Genomic DNA, 20,905 nt, shown 5'->3' on the forward strand with positions numbered 1-20,905 from the left:
ATCGATGCCGCTAGCTAGCGTAGCGGGTAACAAGTTAGCCATTAGGGCGCTAGCTAGCGGTTAGCTGTAGTAGTGCCGCTCAGCTCGTTATCATATTGTTGTTGCTCCCATAGTAACTTTAAATTTTCTCGGTGTAGTTGACGTACTGTTGATAAAAGACATCAGTGTACGAAAGCGAGGGCGGAGGTATCGAGGCCGTGTTTTGTGGTAGGTAACGTTAATAAACGAGCCGTTTTAATGTATAGCTAGCGTTAGCAAGCTAAGAAGGCTAATATTGATAATACCAGGTAGCTAAACTACCACTTAAAATCAGCAACAATGAGCCCAGGTAAACGTTAATTATCCATAGATGGTAGCACAGTTGCTAGCTAGTTATCATCAACAATATGTACTCGGTATGTAAATGTTTTGCTTTTTGTAGCATCTTTTGTTATAGCCTTCTTCCCTCTAGCATTGTCAAACATAGCTATCATAGCTAATAAGGAAGAAGTGAAAATGGGTGTGTAGCCGCAGAGACAGAACGATTCAGAACCAGCGTTAGCTCAATTTTATGTGGTTGATATACACTTAGCTAGCGTGAATGCGTCGCTAACATTGATAAATAATGGCATTAATGATAGGAACTGGGTGTCCGTTTCCGATGAACGCTAGCTTGCGAAATACCCATGGTATAGTTACTATTATTTTTCTCAGTTCTGTCATTGTACCACTGTCCCACACACCCACCCATTTCGCTGGCAGCTGCCCAAGCGCTGCAGAGTACCTGCGACAGGCAGGTGTCAGCAGATGGTCCAGGCTAATGGACATTCATTATGACGTGTTTGTACCTTCGTAATAACCCGGTTTTCTGATCATTCAAGGTTGAGTTGACTCTGCAGGGGAAGATGTGCAATGGAATGATAGAGTCAATATCAAAAGCCTTTTGGGCCCACACCTCAGCCACTAAACGGTCCTTTTTCTTGCTGCTGGGACTGACTGTAGTGTCCACCGGGCAAGGGTCAGGTAAGAGGCAGGCTTCATGATTGCACCCTCTAACAATTCAAAGCTGTGTGGGTTATGTCTGTATTCTCTTAACCTGTAATATCTTTGCTGAACAAACAAAATCAAATCAACTTTGAAACTATACTAACCAAATGGGAGACTCTTTGAACTGTCTGTTAACACTGACTTCAATATGTGCCAGTTTATCCCAGCATATCTATCGTGAGAGGCAGTACGGTGCCAGAGTTACCTGGCATGATTATGTAGTCTAAATGTACTAATGACATACTGGTATATATAATTTAACTGCTGTATTTTTGAACTACATTTAAAGCAAGAACTCAGGTGTTCCAGATTTATGCCAGGCAACCAGAGTGTTGGAATACATTAAAAGCGTTTGTATGTTATTATTTTTGAGTCAGTGAGGCAATTACACAACCATGTTCAAAACAGAAACAACGATATGGTTCAGTGCTTAAAATGTCACTCTCACACCAAGTTGGTGTTGCAGGCAAACAGAAAAAAAAGAAAAGTACTGAACCTGCAGTTGTTTTAGATTTGTATCAAAGTTAAACCAGTAGCCACACAAATAATAGCCCTTTGGTTAAAGTTCCATTACTAAAGAAAAGATTCGGGACAGCACTGTAATATATAATAGCTGGATTACCATGTAATTACCATGACATTGCCTTGAAATTTGTTGTGAATGTTTTATGAATGGTCTCTAAGATTAAAAAGACTGTGGTGAATCATTAACCTTTCCTCTTTCACCAATTCAACACTAGAGATTTCCCACTTATAGATAATATTGTGAAATTAATGAAATTGACACATTAATTCTCTCCAGATGAAAAACTTTTTTTTATTTTTATTTGTTGATTCCATTACCCATTCTGTACTGCTATAATAAGATGCTACTCTCGCAGTAAATCTATAAGAATGTTTTTGGTACTGTTCACTGCCTTTGTTTTGTGGTAAGACTAGCCTTTCTAGTGAGATGGGTACCATGATTCATTCAGTGCCTGCATAACTGAAGGCTTCACTGTGAAATGTATCTCAAACCAGGCTCTAATTCTACTGAAAAAAACCTGAATAGTTTCACTGAATTGTCTCTTCTCTGGTCTTTTCTTCCCAGGATGTGTGAGGCCATACATGGTCCAGAACAGCTGGGTAAACCTCACAGAAACCAACAGGGGCTCGTTCCCCGTGGGCACTGTACTGCAGTACAGCTGTGACCCTGGTTACCTGCCAGACGGACCCAGCATCCTCACCTGCACCACGCTGGGACGCTGGTCCTCGGAGCCTCCTCGCTGTATACGCAGCGGTGGTAAGATATTCTGTCCACCACTGTCCTTTTTTTTTTTTTTTTTTCAGCCAATTTTACTAACACATAAAGTTAAAAAAAGAAAACAACAAAAAAGCACTTTTCATAATTGGGATGATTCTTCATATGTTGTATTTTTTCCCTCATCAGCATGTCTACCCCTCACCAAACCCGAGAATGGGGGCTTCACCTGCCACCCATCCCCCTGTCGAATGTTTTCCCACGGCACAGTGATCGAGTTCTTCTGTGATGAGGGCTTCGTTGTCAGTGGAGACTATAACTACCTGACCTGTCAGGATGGGGAGTGGGACGGCCCCATGCAGATCAGTTGCGTAAGCCAAGGTTGGTCAGTCCTCAAACTCTCTACGGGCCTAGAACAGTGACATTTAATTTTGGCATTGAAAATAAAATTTGAGATTATTAATGTAATAGTTTGATGTGTTATCGTATTTAATTTTGATATTTTTTGTATTATATGTTTTTCAGTGTCAATCTTCAGATATTTTCGTCATGTCTGTGTTTTTTTATGCTAACACTATTTTTCAGTGTCACTGGTTTTCTGTCTGAGGTTAACTAACTGACTTGTATTAGGTAATATTGGTGCTTGTTCCAGCGGACCTGTGCCAAAAAAGTATAACATTTATTTTCATCGCAAATATTTAATGTCGCTTTTCTAGCCCCATAAAACTTAGATCTATCTATAGCTTAATGTACTGCCCTAAAGCATCCCCCTGCAAGCAAAAAATAATGCCTGAAAAATGGATTTTGTGAATAATTCATTGTGTCAAAGAGATGGTTTAAACAATCTCAGCTGTGGAAGTTAATTTAAACTTCTTTCAAAACACATTTTTATGTTTAGCTTTCTTCTTAGTTATTTTAATTAATATATTTTTTTGTATATTCTTATGGCTGTTAAACTGTTTTACCTCTCAAGCACTTTGTAATGTTGTCTTTAAATTATGTCCCTTTTTTAAGGTTGTATAAGACCCTCAATGGTGCAGCATGGCTCAACTAATCTGACAGACACCAACAGGAGCTTGTTCCCTGTGGGCACAGTGCTACAGTACAGCTGTGACCCTGGTTACCTGCCAGCTGGACCCAGCATCCTTACCTGCACCACACTGGGAGACTGGTCCTCTGAACCTCCTCGATGTATACGCAGTGACGGTAAGGAAATATCTACTCATGGTACTTCTGCATTACATAATACTCACACACAACATAAACCCTCTCTACCCCTGGTGTCAACATGTATTGTAACCTGATTGAACTGTTTGGAATTTTTCATTTTTTTCTTTTTGATTTAGTTGCCCATATTAATTTCAATTTCATTTTCAAAGCTACTGTATATATTTTCTGTTTTTCAATTTACATCTGTGATTTGAAGCTACATGTTTCTTACATGAATAACTTACTTACATATTGGGGCTCTGATCACTCAAACCAACTCCATAAGATTAGAGACACATTTTGTGTCTTAAAACAACTTCCAGCAACTGTGAAAATAGACATATTATGACAAACATGCTGCTCCGATTGTAGCATACTATCTATGGATGGACAATGCAAGTTTTTCTTATAAGCCGATACACCAATATGAGATGTTGACACCTTAGTGAAACAATATATAGCACTGGAATTTATGTTTATTTATTGTATTTCTTTCTTCCCATGGACAGCATGCCAACCTCCATATCAGCCAGATAACGGGGGCTACACATGCCACCCCTCCCCATGTGGAAGACTTTCTCATGGCACCACGATTCAATATTTCTGTGATGAAGGTTATGCTCTGAAGGGAGACTATAAATTCCGTACATGTCAGTATGGGAAATGGGACAACTTAATGCCAATCAGCTGCATCATGGAGCAAGGTAAATACAGATTACATCACACATTTGAACTATTAGTTAAATAGCTACATATAAAAGTGTCAACTGTTTATCTGTCTCACAGACTGCAACCTTTTTATGTTCAGGTCTAGTCATATTTATTTTAAGCATTATCAATTTCTTTTGTTCTATTTTTTAACATTCCTTTATCTGTTCAATTCTTTTCTACATTTTTGTTTTATGAAGAACCTTGTAAAACATTTAATCAAAAGTGCTACAGATATTAACTGTTTCGAATGTTTTTGAATTTTTTAAGGTTGTATAAGACCCTCAATGGTGCAGCATGGATCAACTAACTTGACAGAAACCAACAGGAGCTTGTTCCCTGTGGGCACAGTGCTACAGTACAGCTGTGACTCTGGTTACCTGTTAGATGGACCCAGCATCCTTACCTGCACCACACTGGGAGACTGGTCCTCTGAACCCCCTCGCTGTATACGCAGTGACGGTAAAGACAAACCCCTCCAAAGTACTTTCTGCATCTCTGATTTTGTAATGGTTTGAATGTGGCTATTAAAATTTAAGCTAGTCCCTGCCTACACCAAGATTTCAGGCTTAGATTGTGGTCTGCACTGAGACAATTTTGGCAAATCCAGTTATTGATTGGATCAATGCACTTATCAGTGTTGGTATGGGACTATATACACTATATGGTGATATTGTTATAGTAAGCTGTGTATTGTCCACATAGTTGATGGTTTATTTGGTTGAATGGAAGAGGCTCTAGAATGGAGAGCTGGGGAATTCCACATGTTATTTTATTCAATCATAGGTGTAATTACCAATTGACACAAAGTAGTCACTGTCCTTTAAATAGGTTTCAGACCAGTTTAGCGCTGATAGCTGAGTGAAACAACTTGCAACACGGATGTATTCATTGTATTTCTTTTTTTCCATGGCCAGTATGCAAGCCTCCATATGAGCCAGAGAATGGAGGCTACAGCTGCCACCCCTCCCCATGCCAAAGACTCTTGCATGGCACTGTGATTGAATATTTCTGTGATGAAGGTTATATTCTGAAGGGAGACTATAAATACCTTACCTGTCAATATGGGGAATGGGACAGCCAAATGAAGCTCAGCTGTCTCATGGAGCAAGGTAAAGATTAGATGACACATCAAACTATTACATTAATAATTACAAATCTCTGTACAGATAACCAAGTCAGTTGTTTATGTCTCTCAGACCGTGATCCAAGTTTACCACTAGGGATGCCCGCCTTGTCCATAGTAGCATCCACAGCCAGCTCAGTGGCCCTCATCCTGCTCCTCGTGGTGCTGTTTGTACTTCTACAACCAAAACTCAAATCCCTCCATCGGTGAGTTGGCCCTCAAAGTCATGTTTGTTCATTACCAGCATCTTATGATTGAAACCAGAGGATATGGTAGGCATTTTACATTGAGGAAACTAATCTTAAAAGGAACAGATTACAGTAACAGAACTTTCCTCTGGTCCTTCACACCTAGACGTGATCAGGGTGTATCTGGCCAGCCTGTGTCCATCATGGTGGAAGGGGTCCAGGTGACTCTGCCCTCATATGAAGAGGCTGTAAGCAGTGGTGGAGCCTCAGCTTTGGCTCTCAGCTCTGAGTCTCGAGTCCAGATTGTGCTGTCTGAGGGTCAGCATGCCACAACGCCAGAGGCTGGCCCCTCTAGGCCTTCTTCCCTCAAACAGCAGCAGTCAGAGATGGCCGTGGTCCACCCCGTGCCACCATCTTCTTCCTCCTCATCACCCTCACCCTCCTCCTCTACGTGGGTTCTGGAGCACGCATGTGCTACAGCTCATTCATCCTCACAATGTAGGCCGTCTGCAGGCAGCGACCAACACAGCGTGTCTCTGGACTCTGAGATGGACTATTCTGATGGTAAAGCTCTCTCCATATACACTATTTACTTATTTAATGTGCCCACTTTGTACCGATGCTACCTTTTTATCTGTTTTCTACAGATATGCCATTGCTGAAGGAGGCCTGAAACATGCTGCAGCCTTTGGGCTTAGTCAAAACAACCAGAGTTGCTACTGGCCTGTACTGGTGAGTGGGATGCCTCTTGAGAGTTTGTCAACACAGCTGTCAACACAGACCAGCCCAGCTAAAGAGGCTCTGGGCGAAGCTGTGGGTCACTCAGAACAGTTCCTCTGACCATCCCAAAGGAGAACAGAGAAGGGATTCACATGTACATACATGCTTACATTTTTTATCGAAATTCTTACATTATGTACGTACGTCTAATGTCTGAAGCTCAGTTTGAAAATGTAGGACAACAACAGAAAGGAACTGGCACCTCTGAAGGACTGTGTCTTCAAAGGCTGCTGGAAAAAATGACTGATGTATTTCAGAAGAATTGGCAAAGCTGCAAACTCATTTTACGAGCTAATAATCTCATCAGTGTCTTGTTTACTGTTACTTTTCTTTAACCACATATCATATCACCCCATTTAAGACACATTGGAAAAGATGCATGAAGGCCATGTAATCTAGGTTGTTGTCCAAGTCATGCACACTCACAGCATTGTCTTTTTGTGATTATATATCCTTATTTAAAGTGTAATTAATCATGACTCACGTCATTCCACGTGTCACTGTACAGTATAAGGCTGCTTGTCCACACAAGAGATCACTTTGCTGTTTTCTTTGGATTAAGGACAAATGTTTTAAGTGACTTATTTTTTCAGGCCTGCATTCAGAACACTTCATCCCTACAAAGAGTCACATCTCCAAATATATTCTCTCATTCGTACCCTTTCCCCCAATGGCCTTAGCTTTCCACTTCTATGCACAGGTATCTATGATATGTACAATAAGGAATTTTAAAAATGAATGTCAGTTAAATGCCTCCACTGCTTAGTGATATTATATGTGGCTTTGTCAAACACATCACTTGTACACCAGAAAATATTATCTTCTTAATTTATTCAAGGCTGCTTGGAAACTCCTGTTTTACATCAGGAAACTGTGTATTTTATTTATTTGTGTCCAGAATGCTGTTGATCAGCCATGGCTTCTTTTGATGCTTCCACAGCTCTTAGGAACTAAAAAAAAAAAAGGTATTTTCACTTCGCCGCTTAACTTTGGTTTCTACTTGAGGCACATAATATGTGACACTGTAAAAGTGGCTTGGAAGATCCAACACTAAAATGATTAAGTGTGTAGCTTAGTGTAATGTCAGTGTTCACTTTAACTGTCCATTGAGTTTACTTTTGGACTGAGGAATGGATTTTTTTTTTTTTTTGTGAAGATGGTATTTTAATATATATGTAAAAAGTTTTAAGTTAAGTTTGCTCTGTATATATCATATGATCATTTTAATTAAATATTTGAGATGTTCACATTGCCTGTGTCTGCTTTTCACATCTGAGATTGACCTTTCTCTTAAGTTTGACACATTTTAATTAAAGTGTTTAATAGCAGATGACATTACAACAATTTATTCTCAAAATTAAATCAGAATGTGCTAAAAAATGATTCAGTCATAAAATTAGCTAATTTAAATCTTATAACAGATATTTTGAATACAAAAATATAAATACACAATGACATTATGTCTAATCAATTATCTACTTTAACATGCATAATCCATTGTGTGCATTGCACAGGTTTGATTAAGTGAACAATACTCAAAATATTCGTAGCCGCACATGCTTTAACAGTCTGTCAGTATCACAGGCCCGAGTGAAGAATAAGCAGCTGACAGTGAGAACATGGGGGCTATATCCTCAGTGTGTGGGATTCAGCTCCTTTTCCCTTTGCAGCACTGTGTTGTCATCTACAATGCTGCCATGGTTGGTTTCACCTCTACTTGTTTAACACAAGCGCTGTTTTGTGTTCTTGTATCTGTGAAAGATAGAGAAGGATGATTATTTGACTTTTGCTTGTTGTTTGATATGAAATTTTTTTTTAAAAGTGAGAGAGTGCTTGACCCCATCCACCCCTCCCCCCAGCGTCCATCTACAAAAACACACACAGGCAGCTGTGACATTTACCCTCAGCTGGTGCCTTGAATGTTTGGTAACATCTGAAGCACAGGGCCAGGAGAAGGGCCTCAGTACACTGGAATGTGATGTATATCAGGGGGAAGAGAAACATGGGTCCAATGACCTCTGGGCGAAAGGCCACCCTTAGGATGGCAAAGCACAGCTGGATGTTCTGACACCCTGTCTCCATGGAGATGGTCCTGCAGCATCTAAAAAGAGGTGAGTCATCTGTCAGTAGTTTTAATATAACATTATTTGAGTTTGAAATTATAATAACTTAAAATAACAGGTTTTCTTTCAAGGTTAGTTCCCTCACTGCTGTATGACAGACAACTGGACAACTCATTCAAAAATGCATTTTGTTTCCCAGTTAGACAATTCATTAAAATGTCCTATATTGCATTTACATCTACATTTTATTTATTAAATTGCTGAATAGCTTGGGCTTCTATTTCACAATAAAACATCTTCAGATCATCTGTGGAGATGCTTCAAATAGGTGTTTCCTTTCATTTGGATTCTACAAAGGCAGAGTGAGGCCATCCCACTGTCTGTCTGTGCTCTGCCCATGTTCCACATTAATATCACAGTGAGTGCAGAGCAAGACCTGTGCTTCTCAAACTATGCCGTCACATAATAACATGTAAGGTGTGTCAAAAACCTTTGAGAGCCCTCTTCAACCTGAGCTTGGAGGTGAGTCAGTGTCACTCTGACGTCCTGACTCACCTGCTGCTACAGCAACAGGTGACTCTTCCTCCACCTCCTCTAGTCTCGTTTACGCCTCGTTTCCTCATCCTTCGTCCTTTTTGTTTTAGAAAAATCTTATACCTTAGCTCATTAGGTACCACCAGATGTCAACAACAGCCCTGTAACCGCTGTGCGTGCACTCTCTCCCTCTCCTTGTCTCCAGTGCTATTTTGCTCACAAAATTTTGCACATGCCAAAAAATAAAATTATTATAATAAATGAATAAATCTTCTCGATCCGGTGCTATTTGGAAAACATCTGGATCTAGGTTGGCTCCTTTACGTAGTAACTGGGACACAGCTACACAAATGAGCTACTGTGCAGACTGGCTTTTTAACAGACTCAAAGATGGGTATATCTAATGTGTGCTCACTCACTGAGAATTGAGTCTGCATATGACAGACATGCCATATCCCAGCATAAAGCCAATCAGCGGCATCAGTGCAGCCGTTCCCACAATGTCTGCAGTGAGGGCCAACCATAGAACGTCTTTGACACCAATACCAGACAGGATAAAGACTATGATGCTGGAGATTATCAGGATGCAGAGACCAACCTGTTGAGAAGGACAGACTGAGTGAAAGCATGTTACAAGAGTCATCTTCTCTCTTAAATGTTACGTGAATCTGAACATGAAATCATGAGACTTCCAAACAACATCTGGAAGCATCAAGGTCTGCTCTTCATTGGAATTTAAAAACCATGGCTTCCTGTTGCACATACCTTCCTGTTTATTTGTACCACAAATTGTACCCAGACCAAGTGAATAGTTTTAGTAAACACAACATTGTGCGCAATAGTCATTTTTCTCTGAAGACACTGTGATGTGGCACAGAAAAGTACCACAGTAAACAATACAGTGAATGATGGCTGAATTCCATCGAGCTGCCTCAGTTTCAGGGTCCTGGACCTGAACCATATTATCTGTTGGCTGTGTTCATATGAGGCGAATTTCAGGAGTCTCACTTTTCTGACCACTGGTGTGTAGCTTGGCTTGTAGTGATTAATGGCAATGCCAATGGCACAAGGCACAAGGGTGAGCGTGAGAGCTGTGATGATGCCAACGTATGGGACAGCTTTTTCCAGACCGGTGAAGCTCTGGCAGAAGATGTAGAGCAGCAAGGGCATCAGGCCCAGGGCTGCGAAGCTGGAGCATGTGGTCATTACGATACTGGTGTCAGAGAGAAAAATAAACATTATTAAACTGATGTGTCTGAAATATAAATGTCTCAAATGGTTTGTGCAAAACAAGTCCTTTGTTTTTCTACATTTCTGTTTATCGACAGAAATGTGCTGACAATGCTTAAGCAGTAAATTATTGCGGCCATTTGTAATCCTCCAACAAGACAGGAATCAGTACATCAATAAAGGTTTACCTGAGGTTCATGTCACCCTTAATGGCCAGGGCAAAAATGTTTGATAAGCTTCCCCCTGGACAGCAGCCACATATGAGCACAGTCACAGCCTTCATGGGATCCATCTGCTGGATTTTGGCTAGAATGAAAGCAGTGAGGGGCATGATGCCGAACTGGGCCAGCAGTGCAATGGCCACTCCTTTTGGCTTGAAGAAATGGGCCTTAATTTTGGAAATCTCCATTGTGCAACCGAGGGATATCATGGTAATGAAGAGGATGACGATGGTGAAGGTATCGATGACTTTGTTTAAGGGGGAGGAAGTGATCAGGTTACCCATGTTTCCATTGCCAGAAGCATTTCCTTCGCTGTAGATGTATGCTATTCCCGTGTGGATTTCTGTCGCGTTCATTGTGGCGCTCGTCCCAGTACTGTGCGATTACTGTTTCGTGGCTTTCACCTGTCACACAAATTAAATGAAATACATGTATGTCAAAGGAATTAAAGTTTGAGATTAATTAATTCAGATTTTCTCGTAGCTTATTCTAAACTGCACAGAATTTGGTTTAGGCCTGCACATGTCGACATGTAGATGGCACCTCCTACAGGCAAGGTAAGGAACAGCAGCTTCAATTTTAGGATTTGTGCCATCTGCAGGCAAAAAATGTTATAGCTGCCCTTTGTGTGTTTTAGGTTTTTCATTTAACAGTATTGAACCACTTGTTAACTGGAGTAAAATAATAAAGAAAAAATAACATTATAGTTCTTCCAGTAGTTAATAAGGAATACAGTGATCTATGGTATCGAAAGCTGTGCTGAGGTAAGTAAAAGTTAACGTTTCAACGCACACTGCGTCTTCTTCAGAATCACACATTGTGCGTTGAAATGTTTGTTGTTTGCACCTGATCATGAATTTGCTAAAGGGTATAGTGTGCTCGAGTATCTTGTTTGGGTCCAGTTGTTAAATATTGACCCACTGAACTGTTTGTGGTTTGGAAGCCAGTTGTGATCCAATATGTGATTTAAACAAGAAAAGACATAAAAAAAATTTGGTGTAATTTTGAGTATTTTCAACAAAGTAATTATACTTTTTTTGTGGAAATCAATGCAGACAATTCTTATTCCAAGTGGTTAATAAAGGTCTAAGAATAGATGAAAATTTTATTGAAATTGCAATATGACCAAGTGCAATATCTAAATCGCAGATGCTGCAATCTTTTTTTTCATTTTTTTTTTTTTCTTTTGTGATAAAGGTCAAATATGAAAAGACATACAATAAATGAACCATTATGGTGCTACAAAGATGCCCCGGCCAGCAAATAATATTCTCCAAATGTAAAGGAACATGCTTGTTTAGTACAAGACCAAAATAAAATAAATAAATAAATAAAATAATATCACATCACCATCGTTTTGATATTTTTTCCATTGAAAATCTTTGTCATTTTGAGGGATAGCTGCAATGTTGTGTGCCTCGTGTGGGTGGTCACCTAGATCCAACATAGCTTGACTCAAAGTGAAACTAAACAAGCTTGTTGAGCTATGTGATGAGCTAGATGCAGTGTTATCCCATTAGTCACTTTTGTTGCCATCAATATGTTTACTTGTTCTATGACCACAATGAACAAAGTTGAGTAATTGTAAATGCATATATCAATCGTAGACACCTTAAAGAAGATGTGCACCACAAATCTTTGTCCTATCTTTATGTAAACATAGTTTACTAACCTTTTGTTTGTGAGCTTTTGGTGTAGCCATTCTCTTCTCAATGTGCGGTTAGTAATTACACTGGTCATGTTCATTGTAACAGAGGAGTTTATCACACGATGCAAGAACAGGGCTCCTTTATGTGTTTTTAATACACATTTTTTGGATGCAAAAGGAGTTCTACAGCGCAGTAGGATGAATTTCAATTCTCTGATAACCACTGATAATAATATAAGTACAAAGATATTGTAATAATAGAATAAGTAATCATGTTCTTACCTTCATTCTAGGCCAGCTTCTGCAGCTTCAAACTGTGCTCCTTCACACACTGGCATGCACATCTCCTCACATTTTTGTCCCTAACTCCCTTTCTCTATGTTTGGAGCCCCTGCCCTCCCCTCTCTATCACATGGGCTCATAACAGTGTGGTGGTTGTAATCACGCAATGACTGGAAAACATGTCTCACTGAACTTTCTACCTAACAGTTTTCATGTTAATGTTTCAGTGAACCCAGCTTCTAAAGCCAGTTACTGGAAGTCTGCTTTGGGAGATTTTGGCATCGGTGGGCTCAATAATAGGGAAACAGTCTCATTGCTTCTGTGCCTCTTGCATTTGGCCTGCATGTGTGATCACACTGACAATTAATATTATGCAATCAGGCAGGGGAGCGAGTTTGCCTGGCCGTCATACCAGTCTTTTCAAAGGGGGGCCTCTGTTATTGTGAGACAGGGGTGCTTTGTTCACCAAGACTTTTTATTTACAACTCACAGAACAAATCAGGCAAGACTCAAATGTTGTTGCCCTAATCTCTAAAATATGGTAGTGATTAGGTCAATGTTAAAGGGGCCACTTCCTAAAATCTCACGTGCATGTTCGGACATTCAGTGAAATCTCTCGAGCCTGAGCTATTTGAACTTGTTTCTTCCACATACATCAAAGTCTCCCACTAAAGTGACTTACACAGCAAAAGATGCTACAACAGAACAGCTGTGTGGGAGAGGGTAAGGGCTTCAGAATCTTTGCCAAAGAGCAGTAACATCTAAATAACAAACATAAAAGGAGTAAGGGAGATGTGGAGAGGGTGGGCAGACAAGGGGACAGGAGACATTTTGGTCTAGTGCTGAACCTAAACCTGGGCAAATCATATTGCAGATTTGAACTTCGATAACTAAACTCCTGTCCTGAGTTTAAAAAAACAGCAGGAAGGTATATGAAAAATAAAATTAAAAAAAAAAAAAAGCTGATCTGTTGCCATGTGAATGAATCAGAGAATGAACAAAAAGTAGATGTCGGGTAAGGTTTTGGGAGGCATTACAGGCAATCAATGAACATATAAAGTAAGATATGATTATTTATAAAGGCCCTTCTATTTGATAAATATTACCATTCAAAACTGAGCTGACCTGTCAATTGGCAGTAAAAGAAGCAGAAAAGAGCAGGGATGATGAGGAAGTTAGTTCTATTTTGGCACTACCCAACAATCACAAAAATCAAATAAGACAAAGTCCGGATAATAAAGCAGATCTTTGTAGTGCTGCAGTAGATATATAAGCAGCGATGGCTTGCTGCAGAAGCTATTTAAAGGTCCTATGGAGGCAAGTGTGCAGCCTTGGATGGTGAGTGGGGGAGGGCAGCTGAAGTGAGCTAGGCCACCATCTGGTCTCATAATCATATGCAGGGAGAAGAGCCTAGTTATTGTAACACACTACCCTGCTGACAATGACCAGTGAAACAACAGATTCAGCGCCCTGCACTTCCTTGACACCACAGAATAGTGTGTGCATGAAATGGATGTTTATAGAAAATATGTTACATAAAACATGTTTGTTGGCAATATGTTCAGAGCACCGCTGGTTTATTAATGCCAATAAAATTAAATGTTTTTTTTATAATAAATATTCTTGCAAAGGCATGAAAAAGAACATTGTGGTCCGCTGTGTGACAACAGCGGCGGTCCTGAGGCGCTGTGTTTGCAACTTGGAGGAGATAACGGTATAAAGTGGTGGGAACGTCCACACCCGCGGGCTTGTGGGTAATGTAGGTCAAGTTCTAGAAACTGCACCGGTGCCAATTAGGCTGCGTGTTAGCGAATGACTTCATTACCCACAAGGCCTTGTGTCGTCGCGCTTGCGCCGTTTATGTTTTCCCGTCCATGTGTAGGCGAATCACGTGTGGGGAGACCGTTGATCGTCATGTCTCTGCTGTAGCAGAGCTTCGTGCTACATGTTATTATTTGCCTCCAGTTGTCGTTGCACTTTGTTTTGACAGCTGCTTGTTTTCTTTTCTCATAGTCCATTTTTTTTTTACCGAAGAATGAGCGAAAACGATGACATCGAAGTCGACAGCGATGTATGTGGTTTAGTTTCCTTAAGAAGTAGCTAGCCTGTTTGTTAGCCAACTTTAACATTCCTGTCAACCTACGCTATCTGACTGAGCTAGCTAACGAGCTAGCTGGGGGTTCTCGGCTAATACATTTTCAGACTAACAGGATTAGAAAAAGTGTTTAATGGAGAGCTGGCCGCCTGGCTGGTACGCGAAAGTCGAGCTGGTGAACAAGCTGCGTCGTTTTGTCGCGTTGTAAGTCTTCGACATTGAGCGTTCATTTGAGGCAGCTCAGCACAAGACAACCCCAACTTGTTTAATATATTGACATGACTCCCTCCGGTCGTCCATGTTGCTGCAGTCAGTCAGAGTGAAGCCCACCCGTTAATAAGTGGTGAAGCTGAAGCTGCAGACATGTGGACAGTCGTAAACAGCCGTTGAACTGTTGCTGCAGGCAAGGTCAGCTCATCCGAGAGGTGAACGACGAGGTGGCTGCTCAGCAGTGCTCTTCCCAGTCAACATAAAAGTCGCTGTTTGGGTTTAATGAGGTTTTCTTTGCTGTGCTTCGGATACTTTTACTATAATGCGGCTCTTATCTCGTTTTACGGATAAAGGGGTAATCCTGTCACGTCAGCCTATCTATATTTAGCACGGTAGCTAGCAGGTTAAAATGTCGTATCCCCCTCTATATTTTGTTTAATCTGCAGTTTTGTGAATGTAATGTTTAAATCAGGATATAGTGGCTTTCACCCATATAGCTAATGGAGCAAACCAGGGCTAAATATGCATGAAGTACTCGGTGTTCTCCTCAAACGTAGTCTCGTATCGCCAAACCTGCCTCCACATTATCTCTGCACTGCTGTGCTGTTGCCTGTGACGCCAACAGGACACCACAGAGGCTGTGTTCATGTTGTTGTGTTGTGTCGATGAACGACCTGCCCAGTTCGTTATTTCCCTGTAGCTCTTTGGACCTTTTTAAGTACGTGTATAACAGCTCATAAATACGCTGTGGTGTTTGAATGGAGCAAAGATTTCAAATCATGTGAGATCTTCCATCTGATCACATATTTCATAGAGCCATGGATTGATAAAGCCGAGATCTCCACCTTTTTATGCAGTCAGTATACATATATTGCAGGGCCTGTTAATCCTACACTCATGTATATATTTCATGTTGCAGAACAATACATTTTGATGGTTCTTTTTACAGCACTTTTCACTTTGGGGAAGGACAGTGTTACTATTGTTATTATTTTCATTGATTTGATATATTTGTAATAATTGGTATTTATTTTTTTTAAATTATATTCATGTTTCCTTCCAGGGTAACGTGTATCAATATCTAGATTAGATTTGTATCTAGCAGATACCCCTATAAGATTATACTACGTTATACTACTTATACTACATTTAACATTTGACCTGGCAAATTGTTCAAATGAGAGTATGATAACAGTAAGATGACCAAGAAATGCATGTTTATTTGCTCCATTCAGCCACATAAGGCCTAGGGTTTGGAAAGTTCCCGAATCAGACAGTATGGCTGAAATTTCCAACCCACACCTTACAAATCTGTGTCTGTAATCGATCATTTACAGATTTATGTCTGCAGCTTCTAACCATATTTATGACGAGGTTTTACAAGTCAGAACACTGTTTTCATCAATGGTACAGTTTGCATTATTTCGCCTTTAGGCAGAAAGGGTCCTGTCGTTCTGTCCTTAACTTCTGACCGTCTGATGGCTGTAAAGCTCCAGCAGGTGCTGAAGAAGTTGACTGTGAATTCAGAGGCTTTCTCTACTGTGGTGCACAGCACGTGCATGTGAGGAATATTGTGTTTTCAATCATGGTGACAATTTTTATGTTGCCACATTGTTGCCCCCTAGTGAATTAAACTCATAATGATTGTACAAGAGAGGCACACATTCTTGTTGCTAGTAACTGAACATAAGATTTGATTTTCTGGCATCAGTTGGTTCTGTTCAGTTTGCTCGAAATAGCAGAGATGGACGTTGGAGTCGATATTGAGTGGACAATGATTGGACAGCCAGGATATGCTGGTCCAACCCTTACAACCAAAAGCAAACAACAGATATTCACTTGAGATTCTGTAAACAGATATTGCATCCTTGTAAACCTTATACATACACCACAGGTTCCTGCTGTATGTGGTCAGGAAAATGATATTTCCAAGTGTGGACACAAGCATACTGTTAAAAACAAGGCCACTACATATTTGCAATTAGTTGCAATGTTTGCATATAACATATAACTGTTTACCTGCTGTTTTCTTCTGATGTGTTCAAAGAATAACATGGAGATAAAGCAACAAACTTTCCTGTGACTTAGGTCATTGTGACATTGGTTTTATCTTGTGTGTTCTCGTATCAGTGGCCTGTGTTTTTACGAATTGCCAGCATGAACTCTTGTCTGTTCCTTTACAGGCAGACAAGCGAGCACATCACAATGCGCTGGAGCGCAAACGCAGGGACCACATTAAAGACAGCTTCCATAGTTTACGAGATTCTGTGCCTGCATTACAAGGGGAGAAGGTAAGGGGAAAATGTATACGATTTCTACTTTCCACAACTCTACCAAAAAATAAATCATTCTGAAACACTACTTCGTGTTTAGATTCAAAGGGTTGTGCTCAGCAGCCTTTTTCACATAAGGTACCAATTTTAAATGTCTCATCAGCCAGCCTGTGCCACATTAAAGAAGAAAATAACATGAATTAACCACTCTAAATTTCATCTATTTATCCATCCTCTTGCCAGCTAACTGTTTGCATAGTGCAGAAACTGAATGAGACACTCCCTAGTTAACCTGTATGTCTTCAGGAAAGCCACACAGTCAGCACAAACCCTCATCCCTTATTTCCTTTTTTGAAGTTCTTGTCTAGGGACTGTATTTAGTTGTGCACATGCAAAGCACCATTGTAATTCATGAGAACTGTATGTTGACCTGAAGACAATCAGCAAAAGCAGCAAACATTCAGGCGACAGCTGCATTTGTCTGATGCACATGATAAGAAGAGGAAAATGCAGGTTCTGTCATCTTGCACTGTTGTGCTTTCTGACTGTTTACAGTTTTTCTTCAAACGTCACTAATAGTGTAAAAGTGCAGCTGCAAGTCCATAATATTCAACTGCCTTATTAGAGATGATTTCCGTGGAGTATTTCAGTGTACCCATCAAAACTAATGCTATACTATAATGTTCTGCATGGGCAACTCTTGTAGAGACAGAACTAGAGGAAAGAGAAGGCCGATCCATTTGTCACCCATGTCCACAACAGTGTATCCTTCGTTCATTTTGGAATCTGAAATTTGAGATTGTTGATTTGTCCCATGTTATATGGGAATCATCATCACATGCTAATTCATCCCCTTTCTGGATTTTAAGTGGCTCTTAGCTCTATAAACTCTGTAAAACTGCAGCCTTGTCACCTAAATGCAGGATGGAGAGTAAAATCTCAGTAATCATCAGTAAAAAATGTAGTCCATTTCATACATCAGGAAATGATTCAAATCCAATGTGGAAAATACAGCTGGAAGAGAGGATGGATAAATCATTATGTTGGTGTGATGGTTGTTCAACATGGAGAAATTTAGTTGTTTTTTTCCCCTCTTTTGTGTGATGAACTATTCTGCAGTATGTCAATGTGAGCACATGTGCCAAAGGTTGCTGACCCCTTGAAAAAAACCTGTTTTGTTACACTTAATTTGTAAGCAAGTATTCAGAATACGTATTCAGTTTGAGGTGCAGCTAGTTTTAACTAATTCATATACAGTCAGCTAGTTTAGTCCTGTTTTCCTCAATGTAGAGGTAGATACATCTGAGGGGTTGTGAGATGATTAATACGAGAGAAAGGATAAAGAACAAAAATTTGCTCCATAAATGTTTTTTTAATGCTTTTTTAAATGTATTTATTTTTCTCTGATCTTTGCCAATCTGTGATATCTTGGTGGAACTGCTTGTCTTAAACTTGTGACAAGGGGCATCAACTAGACACAGCTTTTCTTTAATTGGCCATAAGCCAAAGAACACTACTTTAATCTTTAATAGCGTGTTGTGTTTTATAACCTTATCATGTGTTTATTTGTAAAAGTTCAATATGAAAAGTAATCAGCAACTGTGTCTCAAATTATACAAACACCCAAAGTTGTACCAAAGCACTGTGCTTGAGCAAATGCGACTTTCCACCACTGAACGAGACTAAAAACTAACATACATGTATAAGACAGTGACCTCGGCACAGCTGTTTTGGTACAGTTGGTTAGGTAAGAGAATGACATGTTCTGTCTGAATGTTCTTTCCCCATGGCTCTCTGAAATTTCTGCTGACAGAACTCTGTTAAACAGGCTTCCCGAGCACAGATTCTAGACAAAGCCACCGAGTATATCCAGTTCATGAGGCGGAAAAACCATACCCACCAGCAAGACATTGATGACCTGAAGAAGCAGAATGCACTGCTAGAGCAGCAGGGTGAGTGGAGGAATGTTTTTGTCGTCGATGTGTTTTTATGGCAAAGTGTGATGTGGTCTTTCTGTTGCAATATGCACTTTAATGAGTGTGACCTTTACCACTGTGTTGTCTTGCTGTCTTTGTCGACTGCTTACAGTTCGCGCATTGGAGAAAGCCAAGGGGAACACTCAGCTCCAGACAAACTACTCTTCTGACAGCAGCTTGTACACAAACCGTAAAGGGAGCGCGGTGTCCGCCTTCGATGGCGGCTCCGACTCCAGCTCTGAATCAGAGCCAGACGAGCCGCCCAACAGAAAGAAGCTGCGTGCAGAGCCCAGCTAGGCTCGTGTCGCCCCCGGCTCTCCAAACAGACTCTCTTTACCCACCAGCCCCGACTCCTCTTACCTGTCCGCGCTCAGTCCTGCCTTCTTACGCCAGTCCAGGAGACGAGATGGAGACTGTGTGAGAGAGGTGCTATTATGTATAAAACGCTTCTACCTTTCTTTTTCCACCTGGCAAGCATCCTGTCACTCCTCTTGTGGCCCAGCAACAACTTTTAAGACCCCCAAAGTGAGGCAGCTGTGCAGTTTTGAAGGACTGATATTTTTCGAACCTCATGATAACCATTCATAATCAAATGTGGAGAGGACAAGGTATGAAGCTTTAGTAAAGCTACAAAAAAATGACCTTTTTTTCCTTTTGGTTGTTTTGAACAACCTCTACAATCTGGTGGAGGAGTTGTCAAACTTGACGACCTTTGAGAAAATGGTAATTAGGGTAGTTTACCTTTTTAATATTCATACTTTTCCAGAAAAAAAGAATGTGAAGTTGCTTTTGAAAAAATGTATGTTATGCAAGATACAACCCTCCTTCTTCAGTGTAGGTGGCTGAAGTTTTTGTCTTTGAAAATGTTTGTGTAATCAAATGAATCCTTCTATTTATAGTGATGCACCAAAATTGATTTCTTACCCTTATATATTCTTATGTCTGATCTCCCTTATGTTTGGCTTGAGATTTTCCAGAGAACACAGGAGGATGAACAAGTTGACCTGTCGTTTTAGAGGATTTTTCACAGGTTCAACTATTTATTTCCCTCTATTTTTATTATTATTGAATAAAATGTGGATATTAAAAAAAATCCCCTGATGGATACTGAATGTTACACAATGCAGTTAAAGGGCAGTGATCTTTATTTTTGTTAATGGAAGTCCATGTCAGTGTGTAGTATATAACACTGTATACTCTTAAATGGTGTCAGCTCTGCAAAAGAAAAGCCTTCCCTTGAAATATTTGCCTGTGCTGGGAATGTTTATCTTTATTTTTTTTTTTCCTTCTTGCAGAGGTAAATTGGTGTGTACGTAATCGATATTTGTTTGTTCCATTCCATGGAAATTACAGGTATGTTGTACATACTGCCAACGGTTGTCTTGCAAGTTAAGGCATACCTTTATTATGAGACTATAAATAAAACTATTTTATCCTTTTGGGATGCATTTGTGTTTCGGTGTGTTTTTATGCTTCCGTGCTGATTCACAGTTGTGGCCGCAGGCATTGTATTTTTGGGTTGTTGGTCTGTCTGTTCATCCTGTTCTTGCAAACGTGATATCTCAGCACAAACGTTCACTTAACCTCAAGGACTAACTGATAATATTTTAGTGGTCAAAGGTTTAGCTCACTGTGGCCACAGAAAACACATTTTTGAACATAACTGAAGACCAATGCGCTAATTATGACACAATTTAACACAAATGTCATATAGGATAAAATGATAAGGTGAATATTTTATATCTAAGAAGCAGAAGGGGAGATTGTGACAGCAACGTGAGAGGTTGGTGAAGGCGGTAGTTCTTGTTTAATCAGATCTTTGTACATTAGGCTTCCTAAGTGACTTTCAGGTATTAAACTGCTCTGGATGTGTTGGGCTGGAGGGAAACAGCTGAGTGATGGAATATACTCACCTCCAATCCCAGTTAATGAAATAATCTAATATGTATAATACATTTTAAGAAACTGCTAGTGGAGTTAAAGCAATCAAGAGGGATAATTTATTGAAACGCTGATGGATATTAACCCCAGAAGTTTTTCTGCATCACGCCATTACATTTGAGTTGTGGTGTCAGTGGTGTAAATGAGAGCCTTTT

General features: G+C 40.1%; 4 protein-coding genes across 5 annotated transcripts in view; 2 read left to right on the forward strand and 2 right to left on the reverse strand.

The window, feature by feature from the left end:
• Window positions 1-841, reverse strand: part of fsip1 (fibrous sheath interacting protein 1) — a 30,562-nt gene extending 29,721 nt beyond the window's left edge. Inside the window, exon 1 of the mRNA XM_071497674.1 lies at window positions 727-841. The gene's annotated coding sequence lies outside the window, so the exon portion shown is untranslated. The remainder of the gene's footprint in view (window positions 1-726) is intronic.
• On the forward strand, window positions 38-7,524 carry LOC139632628 (sushi domain-containing protein 4-like). The gene is made up of 11 exons (XM_071497673.1): window positions 38-207; window positions 861-1,002; window positions 2,117-2,308; window positions 2,456-2,647; window positions 3,281-3,472; window positions 3,985-4,179; window positions 4,454-4,645; window positions 5,101-5,295; window positions 5,383-5,515; window positions 5,664-6,061; window positions 6,145-7,524. The coding sequence occupies exons 2-11, from the start codon at window positions 885-887 to the stop codon at window positions 6,168-6,170; spliced, it is 1,833 nt and encodes a 610-aa protein (XP_071353774.1). The 5' UTR covers window positions 38-207; window positions 861-884; the 3' UTR covers window positions 6,171-7,524.
• Window positions 7,525-7,561: 37 nt separating this feature from the next.
• Window positions 7,562-12,611, reverse strand: LOC139632630 (hepatic sodium/bile acid cotransporter-like). The gene is made up of 6 exons (XM_071497685.1): window positions 12,256-12,611; window positions 10,293-10,729; window positions 9,883-10,087; window positions 9,294-9,472; window positions 8,179-8,378; window positions 7,562-8,029 (listed from the first exon to the last, which is right to left on the reverse strand). Exons 2-6 carry the CDS (start codon window positions 10,679-10,681, stop codon window positions 7,962-7,964), a joined length of 1,041 nt encoding a protein of 346 aa, XP_071353786.1. The 5' UTR covers window positions 10,682-10,729; window positions 12,256-12,611; the 3' UTR covers window positions 7,562-7,961.
• Window positions 12,612-14,133: 1,522 nt separating this feature from the next.
• Window positions 14,134-20,257, forward strand: LOC139633027 (protein max-like). Of its 2 annotated transcripts, none has more exons than XM_071498381.1 (4): window positions 14,134-14,326; window positions 16,744-16,851; window positions 18,647-18,785; window positions 18,922-20,257. In XM_071498381.1, the coding sequence occupies exons 1-4, from the start codon at window positions 14,291-14,293 to the stop codon at window positions 19,104-19,106; spliced, it is 468 nt and encodes a 155-aa protein (XP_071354482.1). In that variant the 5' UTR covers window positions 14,134-14,290; the 3' UTR covers window positions 19,107-20,257. The 2 variants fall into 2 exon arrangements, with proteins under 2 accessions (XP_071354482.1, XP_071354483.1); XM_071498382.1 differs by having other exon boundaries at window positions 14,142-14,326; window positions 18,662-18,785.
• Window positions 20,258-20,905: the final 648 nt, after the last annotated feature.

The sequence above is a fragment of the Trachinotus anak genome, unplaced genomic scaffold, assembly GCF_046630095.1.
Source record: "Trachinotus anak isolate AG129_WGS33_773 ecotype Australia unplaced genomic scaffold, CSIRO_AGI_Tana_v1 ptg000015l, whole genome shotgun sequence".
NCBI lineage: Eukaryota > Metazoa > Chordata > Actinopteri > Carangiformes > Carangidae > Trachinotus > Trachinotus anak.

Excerpts from the sequence above, each read along its gene's own strand:
- LOC139632628 (XM_071497673.1), top strand. The coding sequence starts at position 885 with ATGTGCAATGGAATGATAGAGTCAATATCAAAAGCCTTTTGGGCCCAC. Across the intron at positions 1,003-2,116 it reads GTCCACCGGGCAAGGGTCAG|GATGTGTGAGGCCATACATG; the intron begins GTAAGAGGCAGG and ends TTTTCTTCCCAG. Across the intron at positions 4,646-5,100 it reads TCGCTGTATACGCAGTGACG|TATGCAAGCCTCCATATGAG; the intron begins GTAAAGACAAAC and ends TTCCATGGCCAG.
- LOC139632630 (XM_071497685.1), bottom strand. The coding sequence starts at position 10,681 with ATGAACGCGACAGAAATCCACACGGGAATAGCATACATCTACAGCGAA. Across the intron at positions 10,088-10,292 it reads AAGGGTGACATGAACCTCAG|TATCGTAATGACCACATGCT; the intron begins GTAAACCTTTAT and ends CTCTGACACCAG. Across the intron at positions 9,473-9,882 it reads ACACACCAGTGGTCAGAAAA|GTTGGTCTCTGCATCCTGAT; the intron begins GTGAGACTCCTG and ends CCTTCTCAACAG.
- LOC139633027 (XM_071498381.1), top strand. The coding sequence starts at position 14,291 with ATGAGCGAAAACGATGACATCGAAGTCGACAGCGAT. Across the intron at positions 14,327-16,743 it reads ACATCGAAGTCGACAGCGAT|GCAGACAAGCGAGCACATCA; the intron begins GTATGTGGTTTA and ends GTTCCTTTACAG. Across the intron at positions 18,786-18,921 it reads TGCACTGCTAGAGCAGCAGG|TTCGCGCATTGGAGAAAGCC; the intron begins GTGAGTGGAGGA and ends GACTGCTTACAG.